The sequence below is a fragment of the Anomaloglossus baeobatrachus genome, chromosome 6 (genome assembly GCF_048569485.1).
Source record: "Anomaloglossus baeobatrachus isolate aAnoBae1 chromosome 6, aAnoBae1.hap1, whole genome shotgun sequence".
NCBI lineage: Eukaryota > Metazoa > Chordata > Amphibia > Anura > Aromobatidae > Anomaloglossus > Anomaloglossus baeobatrachus.
The window spans coordinates 126,152,025-126,177,225 of record NC_134358.1 but is presented as its reverse complement, the minus strand read 5'-3'; the positions used below and the strand labels follow the sequence as shown (position 1 = coordinate 126,177,225).

General features: G+C 47.9%; 1 protein-coding gene across 2 annotated transcripts in view; it reads left to right on the top strand.

The window, feature by feature from the left end:
- Nucleotides 1-25,201, top strand: part of NKAIN3 (sodium/potassium transporting ATPase interacting 3) — a 914,214-nt gene that overhangs the window by 495,584 nt on the left and 393,429 nt on the right. For both annotated transcript variants that reach the window (XM_075316331.1, XM_075316330.1), the window contains exon 3: nucleotides 1,151-1,231. In XM_075316331.1, the coding sequence (XP_075172446.1) occupies nucleotides 1,151-1,231 (81 nt within the window). The remainder of the gene's footprint in view (nucleotides 1-1,150; nucleotides 1,232-25,201) is intronic.

The window sequence follows — 25,201 nt, the reverse complement described above, 5'->3', positions numbered from 1 at the left end:
TGCGAGTGACTCGCGTGAGTCCCGCATCAGCATCACCCGTTGTGGCCTGCCGCTCTCTGGACTGGAGCGTCTCACCTACATAGAAATACATGCAGCTGACCCACTCCTGTCAGAAGGGTGTGTGGCCTTGCTGGATGATGCACTGCGAGACTCGCGTGAGTCACTCGCAAGTATGACTCTAGCCTAAAGGGCCATTTACATGCTGTGACATCGCTAACGATATATCGTCTGGGTCACGGTGTTTGTGACGCACATCTGGCGTCGTTAGCGACATTGCAGCATGTGACACCTATGTGCAACCTTAAACGATCGCAAAAGAGGTAAAAATCGGTGGTGTGTGAGAGGTCGTTCATTTACCAAAAATCGTTGTTTGATAAATAGCGAGGTTGGTTGTTGTTCCTGCGGCAGCACACATCGCTACGTGTGACACCGCAGGAACGAGGAACATCTCCTTACCTGCGTCCCGCCAGCAATGAGGAAGGAAGGAGGTGGGCGGGATGTTCGGCCCACTCATCTCCGCCCCTCCGCTTCTATTGGGCAGCCACTTAGTGACGTCGCTATGACGCCGAACGAACCGCCCCCTTAGAAAGGAGGCGGTTCGCCAGTCACAGCGACGTCGCTAGGCAGGTAAGTATGTGTGACTGTTCCTAGCGATGTCGTGCGCCACGGGCAGCGATGTGCCTGTGATGCAAAACCGACGGGGGCAGGTACGTGCGCTAGCGATCTCGTTAGCGAGATCGCAGCGTGTAAAGTACCCTTTAGAGTAAGAAGCTCAATTAGACTGAGTAGTTGGAAATGTCTTTCTACGCTACATCCAAGCCTATATTTTTTTGTCATGGATAAATACTCTTCAACCAATAACCACTCTGGATTGTGAGGATAGCTATGCATCATAAAAGTGGAAAACACCAAGAAAAGTAAATTCCATCATAGTGGCCATTAGATGGAAATATAAAATGTGTATATTTGTCGTCACTGATGTCAATTTCATTTTTAAATTACTTTTTGCTCCTACGGTGGCAGGTAGGATCTTTTCACATGCACTGTTGACAGACAGCCCCAAACCAATAATGTCAGCACTAAAGTGATAGAGTCTTTTCAAGATTTGCTACTAACTTTTAATATCATCAATATTTTTTTTTCTCTTCAGTACACAGTCTGGACGGCATTTTGGGTGGCGTGGAATGTATTTGTCATCTGTTTCTATTTGGAAGTAGGAGGACTTTCCAAGGTAAGCTGAAGTTACTACTGAAGTGAAAAGTAATTTAATGCATTTTGCTCAATGTAGTCATGGAAGGTAAAGTATTGAACATCACGAATTTTAAAAAGCATCTCTGTCACTGGAATGAAAAGGTGTTGTGACTGTACAATATATAGTTGAAAACATCAGGGATGACTCTAAGAAAGAGAATAAATCCTACATTACAGAAGACAAGAGTGTCCTAAACACCTAGCCCTGATTTGTAAAAGGTGCATGGATGAGCAAGATGGACATCTGTTGATCCAAAGTAGGGAACTGTATTGACGTAATTTAAGAGGCAATATTTATAGACCTTTTCCATAAAAAATGCCAAAAATCCAGCTTCACGGTGTGTGGATAAAATAAAAATTTATTGAAAGTCCATCCACTGTAAAATATAGACATCAATGTCAATTGAAAGAGAAAAAAATAACTACGCGAATGATAAACATTCTGAATTATAATTTGAAACACATAGTTCTTATTATTTTAACTTTGGATGAACTTTCAATAAATTTCTATTTTACCAACACACCATGAAGCTGGATTTTCATCCTGTTAAGACTTTAGGGTGCTTTACACGCTGCGATTGCTAGCGATGTTGAGCGCGATAGCTGCTGCCCCCGTCGTTCGTACGACATTTGGTGATCACTGCCGTAGCGAACATTATTGCTATGGCAGCGTCACACGCACATACCTTGTCAGTGACGTCGTTGTGACTGCCGAACAATCCCTCCCTCAAGGGGGAGGTGCGTTCGGCATCATAGCGACGTCACTGCGGCGTCACTAAGCGGCCGGTCAATAGAAGCGGAGGGGCGGAGATGAGCGGGACGTAAAATCTCGCCCACCTCCTTCCTTCCGCATTGCCGGTGGATGCAGGTAAGGAGATGTTCGTCGTTCCTGCGGTGTCACACATAGCGATGTGTGATGCCGCAGGAACGACGAACAACATCGTACCTGTGGCAGCAGTGATATTAAGGAAAGGAGCGACGTGTCAACGACGGCCACCGCTGGATCCAGTGACAGCGGGTAACCTCAGTGACAGCTCAGCTGATCGCACGGCTGTCTTCATTTGCTGTGCGGAGGTGACAGGAGCGGCGGTGTCTGCTGCAGCTCCGGTCACCTCCATGCAGCAGAGCTGGAAGCTACGCTGGAGCATCCTGGATTACGCCGGACATGGAGGGCTTTTTCGGGTTTATTAAAGTGGTGAACCAGGGTATATGTTTGTGTTTTTTATTTCTAATAAAGGATTTTTTCGTGTGTGTGTGTTTATTTACTGTCACTTACAGATTAATCATGGAAGGTATCTCGGGGAGACGCCTGACATGATTAATCTAGGACTTATTGGCAGCTATGGGCTGCCAATAACTCCTTATTACCCCGATTTGCCAACGCACCAGGGCAAATCGGGAAGAGCCGGGTACAGTCCCAGAACTGTCGCATATAATGTATGCGGCAATTCTGGGCGGCTGCTGACTGATATTGTTAGGCTGGGGGGCTCCCCATAATGTGGAGCTCCCCATCCTGAGAATACCAGCCTTCAGCCGTATGGCTTTATCTGGCTGGTTTTAAAATTGGGGGGGACCGCACGCCGTTTTTTTTAATTATTTAATTATTTATTTCACTGCACAGTATAGACACGCCCACCGGCTGCTGTGATTGGGTGCAGTGAGACACCTGTCACTCAGCGTGGGGGCGTGTCTCACTGCAACCAATCATAGGCGCCGGTGGGCGGGGAAAGCAGGGAATACAAGATTGTTTAATGAGCGGCCGGCTTTTTCAAAATAGTAAAAGCCGCCGGAGCAGTGAGAAAGTCGTGCAGCGCCGCGCCGGTGATCGGGGATCGGTGAGTATATGAGAGAGGGCTGCTCAATTCAGTTACTCAGGACTCAGGAGTTTAGCGGTCACCGGTGAGTCCTTCACAGGTGACCGCTGATCAGGACGCGACACAGACAGAGCCGCAGCATGAGAATGAAGTCGGGTGAAGTTAACCCGAGTTCATTCTGACAGTGCGGCTCTTTCTGTGTCTGCTGTCATCTGCCATTCAGCTCTGCTACATGGCTGTCTGTGTCTGCTGTCAGCGGCCATGTAGCAGAGCTGAATGGCAGATGACATAGTAAAAACGCATCCCTACACATTACACATGCTTGGCAAGTCAATAAATAAAAAAAAAAAAAAAGGTGCCCAATGCATACGTCACAGAACACATGATCTAAAGGATCGCACACAAAATTGACCAATTTAACATAGACTACTAACGCACGTGTGACAGCAAATGAACGACCTACGTGCAATCTCATAAGATCCCATATTCAACCTGGGCGTGTCACATCGCATACGAGATTGCACACCTAATTGTAAGGTGTAAAGCTGGCTTAAAAGTAGCAATCAGACTCAACTCTGATCGCTGCTGTTTAACCACATAGATGGCATTGTCAATTCCTGATGGTGTCATTTATATAGTTTGATGTGATTTTGGGGCATTAGTGATGATGTTCATCGCCCCGCCCTGTACAATGCAATCACATGTGGTCGAATGGGATTAACAAAGATTACTTACTGAAGGCCTCTTCGCCACCATTTTTGTACTCTCTTAATAGCAAATTGATAAATTGGCAATATGCTAGAAAAAAAATGATTATGGGCTCAAGTCCTATAGAAACATTGTAATAAATGTAAAAAAACAAAAAAACATGTAAGCTTAACCCCTTCAGCCCCAGAGCGTTTTCCGTTTTACAGTTTGATAGATTGGGCGTTTCTGAACGCGGCAATACCAAATATGTGTATATTTTTTATTTTTTTAACCCTTTCATTTTCAATGGGGCTAAACAAAAGGGGGGTGATTTGAACTTTTAGGGTTTTTTTAAATTTTTTAAACCTTTTTTTTAACTTTTTTTTTACTTTACTAGTCCCCCTAGGGGGCTATATAGATCAATAATCCGATCGCTCTGCCCTATCTGTAGATCTCAGCTACAGAGCTGAGAACTGCAGATACGCTGCTTTACTCTCTGTGCTGGCACTATGCCAGCACTGAGAGAAAGCGACTCATGTGAGCTACAGGCATCATCACATGACCCTGTGCTACCATGGCAACCACTAGAAGTCACGTGATCACGCACTTGACATCCGGTGGGGGCGGCGGTAAGTGAAAGTAATGGCCGCTCGCATATACGTCTCCCTGCCAGACTTTGGCAGTGAGATGTAAGGGGTGGAATGCGATTCCACTTGTAACATGCAGGCACATGTAAACCGTTGAAAACAGCTGATATGTGCGCGGATCACCGCGACCTGCCCATGGCAGGGGGTGGGGATTAACCTCATACGATCCATGATGGATAAATTCTTCATTAGTCATGAAGGGGTTAAATCAAAAGTCTACCATTCATAAAATACAAAAGGAATAAAAAATAGACATTTTTATCATAACCATAAAAGTTAGAAGTATCAAGATATTAAATTTTTTAACTCATACAGTAAACGCTGTATGAATGGAAAAAAAAATCAAAACGCTAGGGCCTCGATTTAAAAATTGTGTTTTTTAAGTCACTTTTCTTTTTTGTCTGGAGGTATTCACTGTAGTTTATTGTGCCAAATTCATTAAAATGGCACACAGAGCTCATAAATTTGGCGCAAAGTTAAAAAAGGACTTTTTTCTTGTACTTAGTCTTTTTTGTGACTTTTTGAGCAAAAAGTCACATCTTTCTAAAAATTATACAAAAGATGAGACTTTTGGGAAAACATGAATAAAACTACTATAGGGTGTGACTGGTGTGAAATTGTGCAAAATTTGGTGATTTTTTAAAAAAAATTGCAATTGAGCAGTCAGGCAAAAACATTTGGAATCACTAAACTCTGCCAACAAAGTAAAAAAAAAAGCCAGAAGTAAGCCCAGATAAAATAGATTAGAATAAAGGAATAAATAGAATAATGAACTGGGTGAAAACAAAAAGGAATAAAACACAAAACTAGACAAAAAAACAGTTGCAAGGGCAAGGAATTAACCTGGGTCTATAACTATTACATTTTAATGAATTGGGGTCTAGAACTATTATTTTTGGTCACATAACCAAAAAATATTATAAAAGTGATCATTATCAGTATAAGGCCCCCTTCACACTTCCATGATTGCAATATGTAAGTTGACGGTTTCATACATAGCAGAGGCACTGACATATGCAGACCCATTAAAATCGATGGGTCTGCACACACATCCATGTTTTTTCACAGACAAGTGTCCATGTAGTGCACACGCATGTTCGTGTGTTCCGCACGGAGACATGTCTGTTTTTCTCCGGCAGCACTGATGTCACATGGACCACACAGTGATGTGATCCGTGTGACATCAGTATGACACATACCGGAGAAAACATGTGTCTTTGAAATAAAATAATTTTCTATACTCACCTGTCTCCAGCGTTGCTGTCTTCGGCACTGCTGTCACTTGCTCCCAGACTCGCTCATTATGCTCATGAATATTCACTGCTCCGTGGACATGGAAGCAGCAGCGCCAGGAACAGGTGAGAATAGAAGTTCCTGATCTCCGTGTGCTATCACAGATGGCACACGGAGAACAGACGTGTGCAAAAATCATGGCACATGTATGGCCATATGCACCTTCAACATGGACCATTAAAAACCTGCATTTTTATCACAGACGTGTGAAGGGTGCCTAAGCTAAAGCGAATTGTGAAATTCAAAACTACAACTCGGCCAGCAGAAAACAAGCCTTGTTATGACTAAGTCAATTCAAAATAAAAAAGTTGTGTCTGTTGAAATAAGGAAGGGAAAAAACAAAAAGCTAAGAATGAAATGGGTTGTAAATTTTACAATAAAATTGTCCAAAGAATTGAGAATTACAAAATAAGCTTTATTTACTTACTGCCGCTCTAATGTGCCTCTCCATTACTACCTGTCAGTCTTGAATGACATCGCATCTACAGATTGTAACCTCTGCAGCTAATCACTAAATTCACTTGACTTCTGGCTCCTTTCTCAATGGGACCACTTAGCCCAGTGATTGACTGCAACAGTCATTTGCTGCACATAGACGTCATTGATGCAACCATGTCACCAAAGACCACTAGGGAACAGGGGAGAGGGGGGACTGGAGCATATGGGATAAGTGAGGCTGATTTTCTTAATTAAAACAAAATCATGTCTTTGGACAGACATAACCATTAAAACTCATTTCTATTGTGCAATGTAAGTTTTCTGTCCATCCCAGTGCAAATTTTTAGCAAACACTGCAGCTTGTCAAATCCTAACAGTGTGTAATGTACAGACTGTTAGAATTCGACTCCACTTACCGGTAAGCGCAAGCGTTACCGGCAGGGCCGTATTTGCCACTAGGGACCCGTGGTCCCGTGCCTAGGGCGGCACGTTGTGGGGGGCGGCACTTTCTGGCAGCAATTAAAAAAAAAAAAAAAAAATATATATAAATTTTTTTTTTTTTTTTTTTTTACATCCCCGCCCCCCGTCCCTCCCTCCGTTACACTCGGCTGTGTTCCGGGGGGGGAGGGGGGGGTTGGGAGGGAGTAGAGGCGCACTTCTGCTGTCTATTTAAATACATGGCAGGCGCCAGGCATAGTGAGCTGACTAACCCCGGAAGTTCCATGGCCTGCACTTCCGGGGTCAGAGGCGCGCGGGCGCGACAATCAGCTCACTGCCCCGTGCTGCAGCGTCCAATCCTGCAGATGACACACGCCGCGGAGGAGGACGCGTCTGAAGCTGGAGCAAGCCGGCAGAAGAGGATAATCACCAGAGCAGGACAGCAGGCACCGGAGCAGGTAAGGCAGAGCCTAGAATGTATGGGCACCTTACAGGTTAGTTGATGATCGTTGCAAATTGCGATGCCTCTTTTTGTCCACTGTAATCATGCAAGGGGAGGCTGGGGGGAGAGAGGCTGAGGCTGGGGGAGGCTGGGAAGAGAGGGAGGCTGAGAAGAGAGAGAGGCTGGGGGGAGGCTGGGAAGAGAGAGAGGCTGGGGGGAGGCTGGGAAGAGAGAGAGGCTGGGAAGAGAGAGAGGCTGGGGGAGGCTGGGAAGAGAGAGGCTGAGGCTGGGAAGAGAGAGAGGCTGGGAAGAGAGAGGCTGAGGGGAGGCTGGGAAGAGAGAGAGAGAGGCTGAGGCTGGGAAAAGAGAGAGAGACTGAGACTGGGGGGAGGCTGGGAAGAGAGAGAGGCTGGGGGGAGGCTGGGAAGAGAGAGAGGCTGAGGCTGGGGGGAGGCTGGGAAGAGAGAGAGGATGGGAAGAGAGAGAGGCTTAGGCTGGGGGGAGGCTGGGAAGAGAGAGAGGCTGAGGCTGGGAAGAGAGGCTGAGGCTGGGGGGAGAGAGGCTGAGGCTGGGGGGAGGCTGGGGGGAGAGAGAGAGGCTAAGGCTGGGGGGGAGGCTGGGGGGAGAGAGAGGCAGAGGCTGGGGGGAGAGAGAGGCTGAAGCTGGGGGGGGAGGCTGGGAGAAGAGAGGCTGATTCTGGGGGAGGCTGGGAGGGGGAAGGTGAGGCTTGGAGGAGGGAGGCTGATGCTGAGGGAGGCTGGGAGGAGGGAGGCTGATGCTGGGGGAGGCTGGGAGCGGGAGGCTGATGAGGAGGGAGGCTGATGCTGAGGGAGGCTGATGCTGAGGGAGGCTGATGCTGAGGGAGGCTGATGCTGGGGGAGGCTGGGAAGAGGGTGGCTGATGCTGGGGGAGAGTGGGAAGAGGGTGGCTGATGCTGGGGGAGGCTGGGAAGAGGGTGGCTGATGCTGGGGGAGGCTGGGAAGAGGGAGGCTGATGCTAGGGGAGGCTGGGAGGAGGGAGGCTGATACTGGGGGAAGCTGGGAGCAGGGAGGCTGATGCTGGGAGGAGAGAGGCTGATGCTGGGGGAGGCTGGGAGGGGGAGGCTTGGAGGAGGGAGGCTGATGAGGAGGGAGGCTGATGAGGAGGGAGGCTGATGAGGGAGGCTGATGAGGAGGGAGGCTGATGCTGAGGGAGGCTGATGCTGGGGGAGGCTGGGAAGAGGGTGGATGATGCTGGGGGAGGCTGGGAAGAGGGTGGCTGATGCTGGGGGAGGCTGGGAAGAGGGTGGCTGATGCTGGGGTAAGCTGGGAGCAGGGAGGCTGATGCTGAGGGAGGCTGGGGGGAGAGAGGCTGATGCTGGGGGAGGCTGGGAGGAGAGAGGCTGATGCTGGGGGAGGCTGGGAGGGGGAAGATGAGGCTTGGAGGAGGGAGGCTGATGCTGAGGGAGGCTGGGAGGAGGGAGGCTGATGGTTGGGAGGAGGGAGGCTGAGGCTGGGGGAGGCTGGGAGGAGGGAGGCTGAGGCTGGGAGGAGGGAGGCTGAGGCTGGGGGAGGCTGGGAGGAGGGAGGCTGAGGCTGGGGGAGGCTGGGAGGAGAGAGGCTGATGCTGGGGGAGGCTGGGAGGGGGAAGGTGAGGCTTGGAGGAGGGAGGCTGATGCTGGGAGGAGGGAGGCTGATGCTGGGGGAGGCTTGGAGGGGGAGGCTGATGAGGAGGGAGGCTGATGAGGAGGGAGGCTGATGAGGAGGGAGGCTGATGCTGGGGGAGGCTGGGAAGAGGGTGGCTGATGCTGGGGGAGGCTGGGAAGAGGGTGGCTGATGCTGGGGGAGGCTGGGAAGAGGGTGGCTGATGCTGGGGGAGGCTGGGAAGAGGGTGGATGATGCTGGGGGAGGCTGGGAAGAGGGAGGCTGATGCTAGGGGAGGCTGGGAGGAGGGAGGCTGATACTGGGGGAAGCTGGGAGCAGGGAGGCTGATGCTGGGAGGAGAGAGGCTGATGCTGGGGGAGGCTGGGAGGGGGAGGCTTGGAGGAGGGAGGCTGATGAGGAGGGAGGCTGATGAGGAGGGAGGCTGATGAGGGAGGCTGATGAGGAGGGAGGCTGATGCTGAGGGAGGCTGATGCTGGGGGAGGCTGGGAAGAGGGTGGATGATGCTGGGGGAGGCTGGGAAGAGGGTGGCTGATGCTGGGGGAGGCTGGGAAGAGGGTGGCTGATGCTGGGGTAAGCTGGGAGCAGGGAGGCTGATGCTGAGGGAGGCTGGGGGGAGAGAGGCTGATGCTGGGGGAGGCTGGGAGGAGAGAGGCTGATGCTGGGGGAGGCTGGGAGGGGGAAGATGAGGCTTGGAGGAGGGAGGCTGATGCTGAGGGAGGCTGGGAGGAGGGAGGCTGATGGTTGGGAGGAGGGAGGCTGAGGCTGGGGGAGGCTGGGAGGAGGGAGGCTGAGGCTGGGAGGAGGGAGGCTGAGGCTGGGGGAGGCTGGGAAGAGGGAGGCTGAGGCTGGGGGAGGCTGGGAGGAGAGAGGCTGATGCTGGGGGAGGCTGGGAGGGGGAAGGTGAGGCTTGGAGGAGGGAGGCTGATGCTGGGAGGAGGGAGGCTGATGCTTTGGGAGGCTTGGAGGGGGAGGCTGATGAGGAGGGAGGCTGATGAGGAGGGAGGCTGATGAGGAGGGAGGCTGATGCTGGGGGAGGCTGGGAAGAGGGTGGCTGATGCTGGGGGAGGCTGGGAAGAGGGTGGCTGATGCTGGGGGAGGCTGGGAAGAGGGTGGCTGATGCTGGGGGAGGCTGGGAAGAGGGTGGCTGATGCTGGGGGAGGCTGGGAAGAGGGAGGCTGATGCTGGGAGGAGAGAGGCTGATGCTGGGGGAGGCTGGGAGGGGGAGGCTTGGAGGAGGGAAGCTGAAGCTCAGGGAGGCTGGGAGACTGATGCTGGGGAGGCTGGGAGGAGGGAGACGGAGGCTGGGAGGAGGGAGGCTGATGCTGGGAGGAGGGAGGCTGATGCTGGGAAAGGCTGGGAGGAGGGAGGCTGATGCTGGGGGAAGCTGGGAGCAGGGAGGATGATGCTGGGGGAGGCTGGGAGGAGAGAGGCTGATGCTGGAGGAGGCTCATGCTGGGGGAGGCTGGGAGGAGAGAGGCTGATGCTGGAGGAGGCTCATGCTGGGGAGGCTGGGAGGAGAGAGGCTGATGCTGGGGTAAGCTGGGAGCAGGGAGGCTGATGCTGAGGGAGGCTGGGGGGAGAGAGGCTGATGCTGGGGGAGGCTGGGGGGAGAGAGGCTGATGCAGGGGGAGAGGCTGCTGCTGGAGGCGGGGGGAGAGAGGCTGCTGCTGGGGGAATGGGAGAGATGGGCCAATGCTAGAGACAGAGGACAAGGGTTGAGGGATAGAGCAATGACAATATCGATGGGGGGGGAGTGTAAGGACTCAGAATGAGAGGGGGGCAGCATTGGGAGCTCATTATGGAGAAGGGGCAGCATGTGTGGGCTCAGTATGGAGTGGAACAATGTAGGGGGAGTCAATATCAAGAGTGGGGTAGTGTGTGTGTGTGTGTGTGTGTGTGTGGGTCTCAGCATAAGCACTAGTGTGGTGGTCTTAGTATGATGAATGGGGCAGCATGGAGGTGTCATTATGGAAAAGAGGAAGGCAGCATTAGGAGCTCATGGAGAGGGGCAGCATGCATGGGACACTGTGAGGAGGGGGCAGCATGCACGGGACACTGTGAGGAGTGGGCAGCATGCATGGGACATTGTGAGGAGGGGGCAGCATGCATGGGACATTGTGAGGAGGGGGCAGCATGCATGGGACATTGTGAGGAGGGGGCAGCATGCATGGGACACTGTGAGGAGGGGGCAGCATGCATGGGACACTGAGGAGGGGGCAGCATGCATGGGACATTGTGAGGAGGGGGCAGCATGCATGGGACACTGTGAGGAGGGGACAGCATGCATGGGACATTGTGAGGAGGGGGCAGCATGCATGGGACACTGTGAGGAGGGGGCAGCATGCATGGGACACTGAGGAGGGGGCAGCATGCATGGGACATTGTGAGGAGGGGGCAGCATGCATGGGACACTGTGAGGAGGGGGCAGCATGCATGGGACACTGTGAGGAGGGGCAGCATGCATGGGACACTTTTAGGAGGGGGCAGCATGCATGGGACACTGTGAGGAGGGGGCAGCATGCATGGGACACTGTGAGGAGGGGGCAGCATGCATGGGACATTGTGAGGAGGGGCAGCATGCATGGGACACTTTGAGGAGGGGGCAGCATGCATGGGACACTGTGAGGAGGGGGCAGCATGCATGGGACACTGTGAGGAGGGGGCAGCATGCATGGGACACTGTGAGGAGGGGGCAGCATGCATGGGACACTGTGAGGAGGGGCAGCATGCATGGGACACTTTGAGGAGGGGGCAGCATGCATGGGACACTGAGGAGGGGGCAGCATGCATGGGACACTGAGAGGAGGGGGCAGCATGCATGGGACATTGTGAGGAGGGGGCAGCATGCATGGGACATTGTGAGGAGGGGGCAGCATGCATGGGACACTGTGAGGAGGGGGCAGCATGCATGGGACACTGAGGAGGGGGCAGCATGCATGGGACATTGTGAGGAGGGGGCAGCATGCATGGGACACTGTGAGGAGGGGACAGCATGCATGGGACATTGTGAGGAGGGGGCAGCATGCATGGGACACTGTGAGGAGGGGGCAGCATGCATGGGACACTGAGGAGGGGGCAGCATGCATGGGACATTGTGAGGAGGGGGCAGCATGCATGGGACACTGTGAGGAGGGGGCAGCATGCATGGGACACTGTGAGGAGGGGCAGCATGCATGGGACACTTTTAGGAGGGGGCAGCATGCATGGGACACTGTGAGGAGGGGGCAGCATGCATGGGACACTGTGAGGAGGGGGCAGCATGCATGGGACATTGTGAGGAGGGGCAGCATGCATGGGACACTTTGAGGAGGGGGCAGCATGCATGGGACACTGTGAGGAGGGGGCAGCATGCATGGGACACTGTGAGGAGGGGGCAGCATGCATGGGACACTGTGAGGAGGGGGCAGCATGCATGGGACACTGTGAGGAGGGGCAGCATGCATGGGACACTTTGAGGAGGGGGCAGCATGCATGGGACACTGAGGAGGGGGCAGCATGCATGGGACACTGAGAGGAGGGGGCAGCATGCATGGGACACTGTGAGGAGGGGGCAGCATGCATGGGACACTGTGAGGAGGGGGCAGCATGCATGGGACACTGTGAGGAGGGGGCAGCATGCATGGGACACTGTGAGGAGGGGGCAGCATGCATGGGACATTGTGAGGAGGGGGCAGCATGCATGGGACACTATGAGGAGGGGGCAGCATGCATGGGACATTGTGAGGAGGGGGCAGCATGCATGGGACACTGTGAGGAGGGGGCAGCATGCATGGGACATTGTGAGGAGGGGGCAGCATGCATGGGACACTATGAGGAGGGGCAGCATGCATGGGACACTGTGAGGAGGGGGCAGCATGCATGGGACACTGTGAGGAGGGGGCAGCATGCATGGGACATTGTGAGGAGGGGGCAGCATGCATGGGACATTGTGAGGAGGGGGCAGCATGCATGGGACATTGTGAGGAGGGGGCAGCATGCATGGGACACTATGAGGAGGGGGCAGCATGCATGGGACATTGTGAGGAGGGGGCAGCATGCATGGGACATTGTGAGGAGGGAGCAGCATGCATGGGACATTGTGAGGAGGGGGCAGCATGCATGGGACATTGTGAGGAGGGGGCAGCATGCATGGGACACTGAGGAGGGGGCAGCATGCATGGGACATTGTGAGGAGGGGGCAGCATGATGTGAGGACAATGTGCAGATCATATTTCATAATTGAGGAAGGTGTGGTGGGTATAATTTATAAGGGAGGGCAGTGTGTAGTATATTAGGGGCAGTGTGACAGTCACACTATATAAGTGGAGATGGTGGGAATATTTTATACTCATGCTATGTTTTGATGTGCCCGTGGTGATCCCCATTGGGGGGGGGTTAGTGCCCTTCGTTTCTCATTGATACTTTTTAAAGTGTTTTACATAGTAGATCTGCCTTAAACAGATGTCGTGTGCGAAAACTCAGTGTTACGTTGTCACTAAGGGGCGTGACCACTTAAAGTGCCTAGGGCAGCACGAAGGCAAAATACAGCCCTGGTTACCGGTAAGCGTTTTACATTCTTGAGCCTATTGGCTTCTCATCTGCTTCTCTGCTCTCTCAATTGGCAATTATATAACACAGTGGTTTTATTCGCAAGCTGCAGTGCTTGCCGAAAATTTGAACTAGGCTGGACAACCCCTTTAACACTAATAATATTGAGGCAGCGTTTATTATCCGGTGGGCCTAGGTTCTGATAAGATAATATAACCAATCCACAAAGCACTGTTCTATAAATCCAGGAGACCTCAAGATCTAACATTAACGATGATGCTTCACTTGCTTGCTTGCTTCTTTTGTGGTTTATCCCAGAAGTCCTGTTTGATGTTTCTGACTTAGCTATTTTATTGATTGTCCAGTTGGTCTGATCTTTATTATGATGACTTGTTTTGAGTATCTATGTGTGTGTATTGATGAAGCAGTTCCTTTGGTGGTTTATACTGCGTTAGAACATAAATCAATAAAATGGAGGCGCAGAAATAAATTTTCTAGTGCTCCTGCAAAGCTCGAGATTAGCTCAATAGAAAATCTATAACCTTGTATGCAACCAAATGGGAGACCAGCGCTAGGCCGAGTCCTTCTACCCCTTCATTATAGCAAACTGTGGGTTTCTCAGCACCTTAATCCCCACTGATCAAAACGTCTTATGAAACATTTTTGTGAAAGTTCAATTATGCCTAAACTACAGTATGTACAGTAAGACCATGTTTACACTAATTTTGTGGCTCTAGAAGCAATTTCATAACATTTTACAGCAAGAATAGCTCAGCATTGAGCATTATCCTTTTCATCAAAATCATAGAAACCACTATGGAGCCTCATAAGGACCCCATTATAAGTCAATGGGATCCGTTGCACTATAGGGGAGACTAAAGGCCCCGTTACACGCAACGACATCACTAACGAGATGTCGTTGGGGGGGTCACAGAATTCGGGACGCACATCCGGCCTCGTTAGCGACGTCGTTGCGTGTGACACGTATGAGCGACCGCTAACGGTGCAAAATACTCACCAAATGGTTGATTGTTGACATGTCGTCCATTTCCCAAATATCTTTGCTGAGGCAGCACACATCGCTACTTGTGACACCCCAGGAATGACGAACAAAACCATACCTGCGTCCTCCAGCAACGAGGTGGGTGTGACTTCCATGCGGCTGCTCTCCGCCCCTCCGCCTCTATTGGACGGCTACCGTGTGACGTCGCTGTGACGCCGCTCGAACCGCCCCCTTAGAAAAGAGGCTGTTCGCCGGCCACAGTGAAGGTAAGTATGTGTGATGGATACTAGCGATTTTGTATGCCACGGGCAGCGATTTGCCCTAGACTCACAAACGACGGAGAGGGGTGCTTTGCTAGCGATGTCGCTCGTGAATGTTCCTGCGTGTAAAGCCCCCTTAAGAGGATTTTCATACAAGCAAGGTTTCTGCTCAATTTTGTTTTTTTTCCATTAGATCTTATTTGTCCAGTGTACATTATAAATTGTTAAAGATATGTTTAACTTTTCAGACCTGAGTTAGGATCTCCATCACGTATAAAACAAAATGGAGGTAGTTGCCCTGGAAGATTTACACTGTTATACAAGCTGTACACTTACTACATTACATTGTATCAAGGTGTCATATCTTCAGTGCTGTCCCATGAAAAGTTCTGATAAAATATTTACAAAACTGTGAGGGGTGTACTCACTTTTGTAATATACTGTACATATTTTTAATTAATAAAGAAAAAACCATTCAGCTCCATTAACAGGTTTTTCTTTATTCAGGTAAAATTGATACACAGGACATCAAATGACAAATTAAATGAGCATATGATGACAGCTACATCCAAGGGTGAGTTTCACCCGAAATACGTAGATGTGGATGTCATCATAACGCTATTTCATCTGTCGTCTGATCTAGTTTCTAATTAACTCCTCCCCACCCCAAAAGAAAAAAATAAAATTATTCAAGTGGATCACAGAAGAGCATATTTAACATCTTTGCAGCCCTTGCTAAATAATTTTCCTCCTATGGAAGCCCCTTGATTCTTCTTTCACTACTGCCATAAAGTGTAATGGCAACAGAAGTGCCCCACAAACACTGTATGATACCACACTGAATTCCTCCAAAGTATCCTCAACACACACAGTGTTATGACACTACTGTACCTCGTTTAACTACACCGGCAATGAATGGTGACCCCCAACACAGTAAGATCCCCAACTGTGACCCCCACATAGTTTTCCATATAGTACAGTGCATCCCATAGTCCTTCATATAGTTTAATGCATCCCATAGTCTTCCATGTATTATAATGCACACCCCATAGTCCTCCATGTTTTATAATGCACCTTCCATATTCCTCCATATAGTATAATGCAGCCCCATATTCCTCCATATGGTATATTGCATCCCATATACATCCTTATAATATAATGCAGCTACCAAATTCCTTCATATAATATAATGCACCCCCATATTCCTCCATATAATATAATGCAGCCCACATTTTCCTCCTTTTAGCATTATGCAATCTCTATATAGTATAATATAGTCCCCATATTCCTCCATATATTATTATGCAGCCCTCATATTCCTTCATATAGTATAATGCAGCCCCCATTTTCCTCCATATAGCATTATGTAACCTCTATATAGTATAATGGAGTCCCCATATTCCTCCATATAGTCCTCTGGCTACCGTGTACTCACTGATAAAATACATAATTACTCACCTCTCATCAATTCCCTTGCTGCTCTGGTCTCTGTGCGAGTGTCCTGCTCTCTGCATATCTCAGCATAGTGGTGCACAGTAGTGACATCATCATGCTCCGCTATGCTGAGACGTTAGAGTGTAGACACAGCAGGAGAATGATGAGAGAGGGAACTCTCTTCTTCCTCTTCCATCATTGCTTTCAATTGTATCGGCAAGGCAGATGCCGATACAATTGAAAGTGCGATACTGACCAGGGAGCCTGTGGGCAGGGGGGGCTCAGAGTCGGCACTGGCACTGGGCCCCCCTGACTCATGGGCTTCATGGCGGCCACATGGTTTGCTGCCATTGGCGGTACACCACTGGTTGTCATTATTTGCTGTGACAGATCCTTTATCCGAGCTCTGGACAGAAGGGTTCCAAAGAATGGTGAGCTGGAATTTATACAATTCTTTTAATGTTCGGATAACTCAATTATAAGATTAGTACACCATACAGTATGTGATAATTTACTTGTAGGAAGGGTATAATCTCTTTGAAGTACCAACTACAATTGCTCTGCTGCCTTTACCTCTACATGACCCAGGAGGACATATCTAATGAATTAGTTGTACTGATTTTCCTGTCGTCACTTGTGTCTTTTCCAGGTTGATTGAATTTCGTACCAACCTACAGATTGTTCACTCTTATCAGAAATGGTGTGTTTTATGTGCATAAAACTGCAGACAGGGTCTCGGTGAAATCAATGGCTGTCAAACTGCATGAAGTCTGAATAATATACATGAATTATTTAAGAGATGGTTAAGTTGTAAAAGTCAGGTTATCCTTGCTGTGTCCCTTGTCAGCAATCTACTGTGTTTTTCAATACCACGGGCAGCAATTTACAGAAAGGATTAGTCCCGTTTCCTTACATAACTGGCATATTTTGTGATACCAGGTGTCAGGAGGACATAGAATATAATGCTGTAGTTTAGTCACAGAGAAGACACCTGAGTCTTAAACCAAATGTATTATTTTTAGACTTACAGATTGATATGGTGACTCAGAAATAAAAATACAAGCCAAAATGTTATAGATTTTCTGTATAAATAAATTTTTTTGAGCTTTCATAAAGTTTTACATAAAAGGAGGAAAATATAATAAATAAGAACAGATACATATATATCTAGATATAATATATATCTAGATATAATAGATAAGAACAGTTACATTAGATACATTCTGCATCAGCAAGGAGCATTAACATCAATAAAGAGTGGACTCAACACAGAGACTTTGTATATACAGGTACACTGACAAGACAAGATATTGACATAGAATGGAGGGGGAGAGAGGATCATAAAGAACCAGACTTATTTTTTATTTGTTTGACCCATAACTAGTGATGGGCAGACCCGTGTGGTTTCTCAGGGAATTCTGGGTGTTGGTGCGGAACCGGCAACTTGAGAAATAAAAAAATAAAGGAAAAATAAAGAAAATAAGAATGAAACAAGCAGGCTGTATTTACTAAGGCTCTGTTACGGGGGGGCTGTCTGATTATAAAAACCAAAGGGATATCAGACAGTCAGGGTCCACCGTGCAAAGACTCTGCTGCAGACTATGGCAGAGGATAAGGGGTATCTTGTACCACGAAAGCAGTACTGACACTGATACGTCTCAGTGACACTAGAGCCAATCACGGCATGTACTGTTAAAGTCACAGCGACTACCGTATTTAGCATTAACGTAAAAGGGATATGTTAATGAGTGAGGAAGAGTATATAAGTGTGCTGCTGTAAATAGTAGAAGCACAAGTGCAGAGTGCAATACCTCTGTTAAACTCACAGAGGAATATAGTTAGGAAATAAAGCAATTCCTCCCTTACTTGGAGGGTGTGTGGTATCGTCTCTGTTAATGGTCACAGAGACAAAAGCAGTGAGTGTGAAATGGCACCTACCTAGGTCCGTTCCTCTAGCGGTGCCAGGAGACGGGTAGCAGCGTAAGCCGCACAAAGCTCCTACCTGCGTTCGCTCCACTAGTGTGCGAGGACACGAACCACTAGATATGGCACCTGCCTAGGTCCGCTCTACTAGTGGTGCAAAAGAGACGGACAGCAGCACAAGCCGCACAAAGCTCCTACCTATGTTCGCTCCCCTAGTGTGCGAGGATACGAACAACTGCCAGACGCAGTATAAGGAACGTTACCCTAGCGGCAACGTCCACCTACGAGTAGAATCACAAGGCCCAGCCTGACCATGTGCCTCAGGCACCTGCCTATGTCTGCTCCAATAAGGTGCAAGGATACGGACCGCGGCTGAAGCTGTAAGGTACAAGAACGCTACCCTGCCGATAGCGCTCATCTAGCATAGACAGAGAGATGCCTAGAGGGACGTGCACAGAGCGTCTACTCTCATGCATGAACCAAAAGGACTGAGCGCCGAGCAGCGTGCGGCAGGGTCTTATATAGACTCTGTGCCTCATCCAAGATGGAGGACACCAGAGCCAATCCGCTGCCAGAACAACAGCAATGACATCACGCTGGCCTATCACCGAGCAAGGTGTCACAAGCACATGACCAGCGACCAATCGGCTTAGAAGGTGTCAGAGACATGTGACCTCATGTCACAAGCACATGACCAGTGGCCAATCAGCTTAGAAGGTGTCAGAGACATGTGACTTTGTGTCAGTGATGATGTCACTCGCACATTTGCAATGGCTCCAAGATAGGACTTAGTCTCCAGCGCTCGCACATGTGCAGTAGCAAGAAATCCGAACATAGTCTCCAGTGCCACAGCAAAGGGGAAGGAGATACGCAGATACCCAGAAATGGGAACCGTAACAGGCTCCAGCATGTCTGTAACTGCTTCCTGGCAACTCATTTACTTTCGGGGCTGCTCATTCCCCTTCATTGCATATGCACTGCTTCCCCTACCCTCCAGCGTCTGTGATTGGCTGCAGTCATAGCGCCTTCATGCTGAGTGACAGCGTCTAAAGCTTCCAATCTCAGACCATATCTGTGGTTCACTATCGTACAGTAAAAATAAATAAAATAATTAGCACCACGTCTCCCCATATTATGATACCCAGCACAGATAAAGCATACAGCTGCAGGCTGCAGTCCCCAGCTGTGTGCGTATTTTGGCTGTGTATTAAAATAAGAGGAACCACATGCATCTTTTTTTAAATTATTTAAATAAAGTATTTAAAAAAAGGAAGTGCAGTCTCCCCAATTTTGATACTGAACCAAGATAAAGGCCGACAGCTGGGGACTGGTATTCTCAGGCTGGGGAGACCCATACCTATTGGGCTCCCCAACCTAAAAATTGTACCTTGCAGCCACCCAGAATTGCCGCATCCATTAGAAGCGACATTCCCGGAACTTTATCTGATTCTTCCTAATTGCCCTGGTGCAGTGGCAATAGAGGTAATAAGGGGTAAGCCCTAGATAAGCAATGGGGAGGGTCTATGAGACACATTACTAATCTTTAAGTGAAAGTAAATAAACACAATCCCCGAAAAAGTCCTTTATTTGAAATAAAACACAAAAAACCCTCTTTCACTAATTCATTAACCCTAAAACACCCCTGCAGATCCGACGCAATCCACACGAGGCCCCACGACAATTCCAGCTCTGCTACATCTGAAGCTCACGGCGAGCACCATAGAACATGTCTGCCTGCTGTGATCTTCAGGCAGTGACTGAGTGAGCGATGTGATCAGCAGTGACGTCACTCACGTAAATTGCGGGCACAGCTGGAGGTTCCCACGGCCCTCCACCTATGTCCGCAGGTAACCTAACCTCAGGTGACCTCAGTAAAGTCAGTGACCTCACCTCAGGTGGGGTCACTGAGATTAATGAAGTACCATGAGGTCAAGTTCTATCTGCCATTGTTATGTGCAATAAAAGCTGTTTAATTTTATAACCTAGTTGACATAGTGGAATGTTAAGTAGATAACATTTTGGAGCCAAGGGGATCTGGATAATTAACACTTTCCTAGAAACCTTGAAGATTTGTGCATGACCAAAACAAGTGGGGTAGATCATTTTCTAAATTTCCACATCTCCGACACCAGTTAGGGACAGCAAGATTAAGTTTCTGGAAGAAAAAAGAAGTATAATACCAAAATATGAGTAACTTAGAGTATATTGGTTTTCCTTGTAGGTAAAACATGTAATATTTTTGCTGCATTTGGTCTCCTGTCAAACAAAAGGTGGGAAAGGTTCCCCTAAAAAGCTTTCTCATTTTGCTTATGTAGGAGCACTTTGTGTGATCATCTGGAAAGGATTAAGTAGTATCTGGTAGATATTAGATATAAGACCCTTTGTTGAAACATCCACTCTACACAATTCTTCAAAACGAGTGTTGTAAGAGACTTTGAAGGTTAAAAAGAGAGAATACATAATGTGTCTGATTTGCAAATATCGAAAATGAGAGTTGGCAGGTAGATAACTAGTGTATAATACAGTGAAGAAAATACCATAATTATATGATCCGTTGCTGATTTTGAAAGTTTGCCCACTGACAAAGACAGAAACAGTCTATAATTTTAAGGGTAAGTTAATTTTAACAATGAGAGAGAGAATAAACAAAATAAAACCTAGAAAATCACATTATATAAATTATATAAATTTGTTGCAATAATGGTCATGTGCCCCTAATTAACCTCCGTAGATGTACTGTCACGGGTGTGTCATGGGTGACAGACAGTCCTGTAGTGTCCGGCTATAGAAGGTCACAGCAATTGGCTGCTCCTTGACCTTCTATTATTCCTGCTTGGTTTTAATCCTTTTCCCTTTAGGACCCTGGGGCATTGTTTAGCCTGTCAGATGCTATTCATCATTACTTTCCTTGTCTATATATAGCTTCACTTCCTATTATTTGGTACTCGTGACATTTGATACATCTTCATCAAGTTGTTAATGCAAGCAGGAAGCTTGCATACATAAGGAGAGTCTTGGTCTCTCCCTGAGACAACTTGAGATAAGTTGTTTGGGGGTTTCCCTTGTTTGTTATCCCTGTGTGTCCTTTAATGCCTACAGGGGTTGACGAAGAGCTCATCCCATCCGCTCCCTACCTAAGGCCCAGATCAGGGTCAGCCTAGGGTCAGTTATCTGGCTCAGCGTGTAGGTGCAGAACCTATCTAGGGTGGTGAGGGAACCCAGGGCTGTAATGCCTGCCTGGATCCACAGACTCAGACGGGCTGTAATGGACAGGTTAGAGGGAAGCCACTCACCAAGCAGGACCCCTAGAACCCTGAAACCCTTTAACCCCTATACAGGGATTTGGAATTACACAGGGCCCAAGGTGATCACTACCTGTGGAAGGCTGCAGTCTGATGAGAGTAGTAGTCAGGCAGGGTCGAAAATACAAAACAGTGACAGAATCAGGCAGGCAAGGACGTAATCAGAAAAAAAGCAGAGGTCAAATCTGGATCGGGCAGCGAAGTACATAAACAGCAGGCAGGAGAGGTAGTCAGCAAACAAGCAGAAGTCAGAACACCAGAATCATTAAACAGAACAGGGTGAACGGAACCAGGAATTCAGAACTATCTCTGGCAGTGGTCAGCAGACAAGAGAAGAATTAAGAAGGGTGTGGTGTCTTCCCATTTATTTTAGCTGAATGATGGTAACTTCAGGTAGAAGACACACACCACCTACATTCAGCCATTGGTACTGCAGATCCCAAGGAAACCCAGCCAAGTGGATGAGCGGAGTCTGCAACCACCGGTGCCACTGGCATTGACTCCTCTCCCATCACCAGCACTATCCACGGCAGAAACATGGTGTCGCCTGGTGATCGAAGTAGAAGTCGCTGGAGCGGACTCCGGTGGTGACGTAACAAGGGCCAAGCAGTAGGCTTGATCAGGGGCCACCATCTTCCCCTTCCCTACACACAGGATTTCCCCTCACTTCTCCTTCGCCATTTGCTTGGTACTTCCCATACCTAGCGTGACATGTACATAGTCTGTCTGAATCAGGTTAACACAATGAAGAATTTATCTCTATCATTTGAATTTATTTATATTAGACAGTAAATTAATGATGTAGGAGTATGACATTTCCAAAGTAATTAATAATCAATATAGGATTTTTACATTTATACTTTTGTTTAGTAATACAACTTGTAATAATAAATCAATTCAATACTTTAAAACTTTAAGGTGCTTTACTATGGGCCACCGTTTTGCATAGCTTTAAGGTTTGAACACTCAGTTATTGTTTGAATGGTAAAATTTACTTGCTCAACACTCAGTAATATGTCTTGACTAGTTTTTTTGAATATGGGTATGAACAATGCTTCCCCCACTAATCCCAAGAACGGGGTTGGTCACTCTCGCTGGTTATTGGAGGAAAAATGGCAGCATATGTTTTAAAATTTTTAATTTCAATTTATTATTGAATATCGGAGCCATGCAAAATAAGAATATACTTGGAAATCATATATAGTTTATATGATTTAATGAGTTTTTAAGTGCTAGGAAAATTACATAAACAGACAGATTGGATGAGTACAAAGTATTGAAAGGATTTTTTTAAAAATTATCTTCCTTGCATTTTTATGGGAAAAAATGCATACTTCTCGATAGGGAAAGGTAAGTATTAAAGTGGTTTTCTGGGACTTAAGTTGATGGAGAAATGCAGCTCTGCAAATTAGTAGTTTAGGCCAGCAGTGGGAACTGCTGATCTATGGGGGTAACAGTTGTCGAACCCCCACTGATCAGACATTGATGATCTATTGTCACAGGGAGTTTTGCACAAACTTCACTGACTGTCATGGTGGCATTGGACTCTGTTAATTCTGACATTCCGCCCTATGGTTTCTCTGATGTCTAGGATCAACATAGGCAGACTCGGGTGTCAACCTGCTGTGTGCTGATTCATAGCCAGGCTAGCAAGAGCTAATCTCTGCTAGTCTGCTTGTGTCAGGTTTCCGGGTTTTCCAGTCCTCTTTTGAAAGAGCTTGCCCTTGGTTAACATGGAGTTTTATGTTCTGTTGCCCTACTTCCTGTCCAGCTGCTTAAAAGGCCGCCTCTAAGCCTAGTCCAGTGCCTGAGTATACTGCTTGCTGTGTGCTCCTGCTTTGCTGCTGCTTGATTACCTTTGGATCCTCCTGAAAATCTACCGACCGACTCTGGACCATACCCGGTTTCTTCAAACTGTGCCCGGACTCCGTGTGCCGTCTTTGGTCAGCACGTCTGCCCGGTTTCTTCCGGTTCATAACCATTCTGGACTTTCATCCCGTACGGACACTTCTGGACTTTACCGCTTGCCCCTTGTGTCCCGGCTGCGGCGCATTTAGGCCTTCCGGGGTTGATTGCCGGACAGTCCCTGTATAGGGGTTCGCTCTGGTGGTCTCCCTGGGGGAGTCCGGTGCGTGGCCCCGGGAATCCCCTTCGCTCCGTTTCGGAAAGGTATTTTCATGTGTTTGTTATACTGTGTATTTTCCGTTGTGTATCTACCGTGGTTACATATCATAAACATCTTGTACCACAAACTCGTCTCTGGCTGTCATTGCCCTAACGCTATCGAAATCCTCAAAACATACAATAGTATTACAGCTTGCTGCTTTAATCACATGTTGTGGGAAGGTCTATCACATCTGCTCCCCTCCTATTTATACTGGAGGAATCATTCTATCCATGACAGTTATGGATTATTCTATGTTAGCTTGTGAGGTGTGGTGTCCTAGACCCTCACTGGTAAAGGTTGTGTTTAATGGTGCTTTTTCGCTTGGTGCAGTTGTCTATTTTACCCCTGTTGTGTTGTGCTGCATTTCTGCTTGTGTTTTCCTCCTGAATCTCATATTGTCGTATCCTTTATGTGTGGGTGCTATGTGACAGAGCTTTTGTTTTTGCCTTGTCTGTCTTTTTCTGTGTTCCGTCCATTCCTGGAGGGGGGTTAGATCAGGACTGGTCAGGTACAGGGTCAGGAATGAGACTCAGGCCTGTCCGCTATTAGGAATATCCCTGAGTATAGGGATAGCATAGGGCCCTAGCTTGAGGGACAGCTTAGGATCCCCGGTTCCCCAGTATCCTAAAGTCATCATCACACCTATCCATTCTTTAAATCCCGGTCAACCCCTTTAATCTTTGAAAACATTTCTAGGCCAGGCGGAGATTATTTCTTGTACCCTCTAAAGCTACGGTATATAACAGAAGAACTGATTCTGTATTTGTGCTGCTTATGTTTCATTGGTTATATGCACTATGTAGATAAGTTAAAGTGGTGACTTCACAGCATGAAGGCAAAATGATGGATGAACATTAAGTATGAAGCTTTTAGGTAGTATTTACTGCAGACTCTTTTCAACGAATTATCTATGTAAAGGGTAAAAATGCTCCAAGGGAGTGATTTCAATAAAAATTTTAACATCAAAAGCAGATTATTGGAAATCGCATAACCTGCATATTGAGCTTCATAAAATGTCCTTCTGTATTGCTTTGATGAAACATTTAAATATTGGCATCCCACCGTCTCCAGCATGTAAAAAGTCAAGCCAAGCAGCGGACGTGTAATTCTCACAATTAGTATATGGCAACCTCCCAAAGATAGAGAATTAAATTGAAACTCTTCCATGTATTGATTAAGTAATGTATTGAAGTACTCATTTGTGGCGAGGAAGCCAATACATCTTTGATCATTGCCATTTTTTTATGGTTTCAATTGCTCCAATTGAGGTAAGCTCTTAGAGGAATAGAGGTGAACAATTAATTATGTCTGCACACTCAGTAATGTTCGATTGTTCTTTTTCTTTAAGTTCTGAAAAAATATTTACAAATGTTTAAATAAGAAAGTCAACCTAGTGTTTTGTATCTTACTGTACATTTCTAAGTAGGAATATAAAGGGTTTGTGAGAGGTTAAAACTAAAGTACACCTTCCAAAATCAGAGGTTTAAGGCTAAAACCTACTGTCCCTGCAGAAATTTCTGTAGCGATTTGACCAGCACACGTGCGCTTCAAATCGCTGCAGAAAGAGTCCGTAATGAAAAAAAAAGCCGATTTCATGCGCTCTGACTGCAGCTCCTCCCATAGACAGAGCAGGGGCTGCAGGCAAAGCGCAGGAAAGAAGTGACATGTCACTTCTTAGAACGCGCGCTTCAGGCAGCAGTCGAAGCGCTGCGCTCTAATATGCCACGTGCGCACGGCTCCTGCATAATCTTCATAGATTGTGCAGGGGATGCAGGATGCATGCAGTTACGCTGTGGTGCAGATCGCAGCATAACTGCATGTAAATACGCAACGTGCGCACATAGCCTAAGGATAAACCACCCTGTCTGCATCCAGATGAAAAGGAATTTTGGGAAAGGCTTTGTTTTCAGCCAAGAACACTTCAAACATACC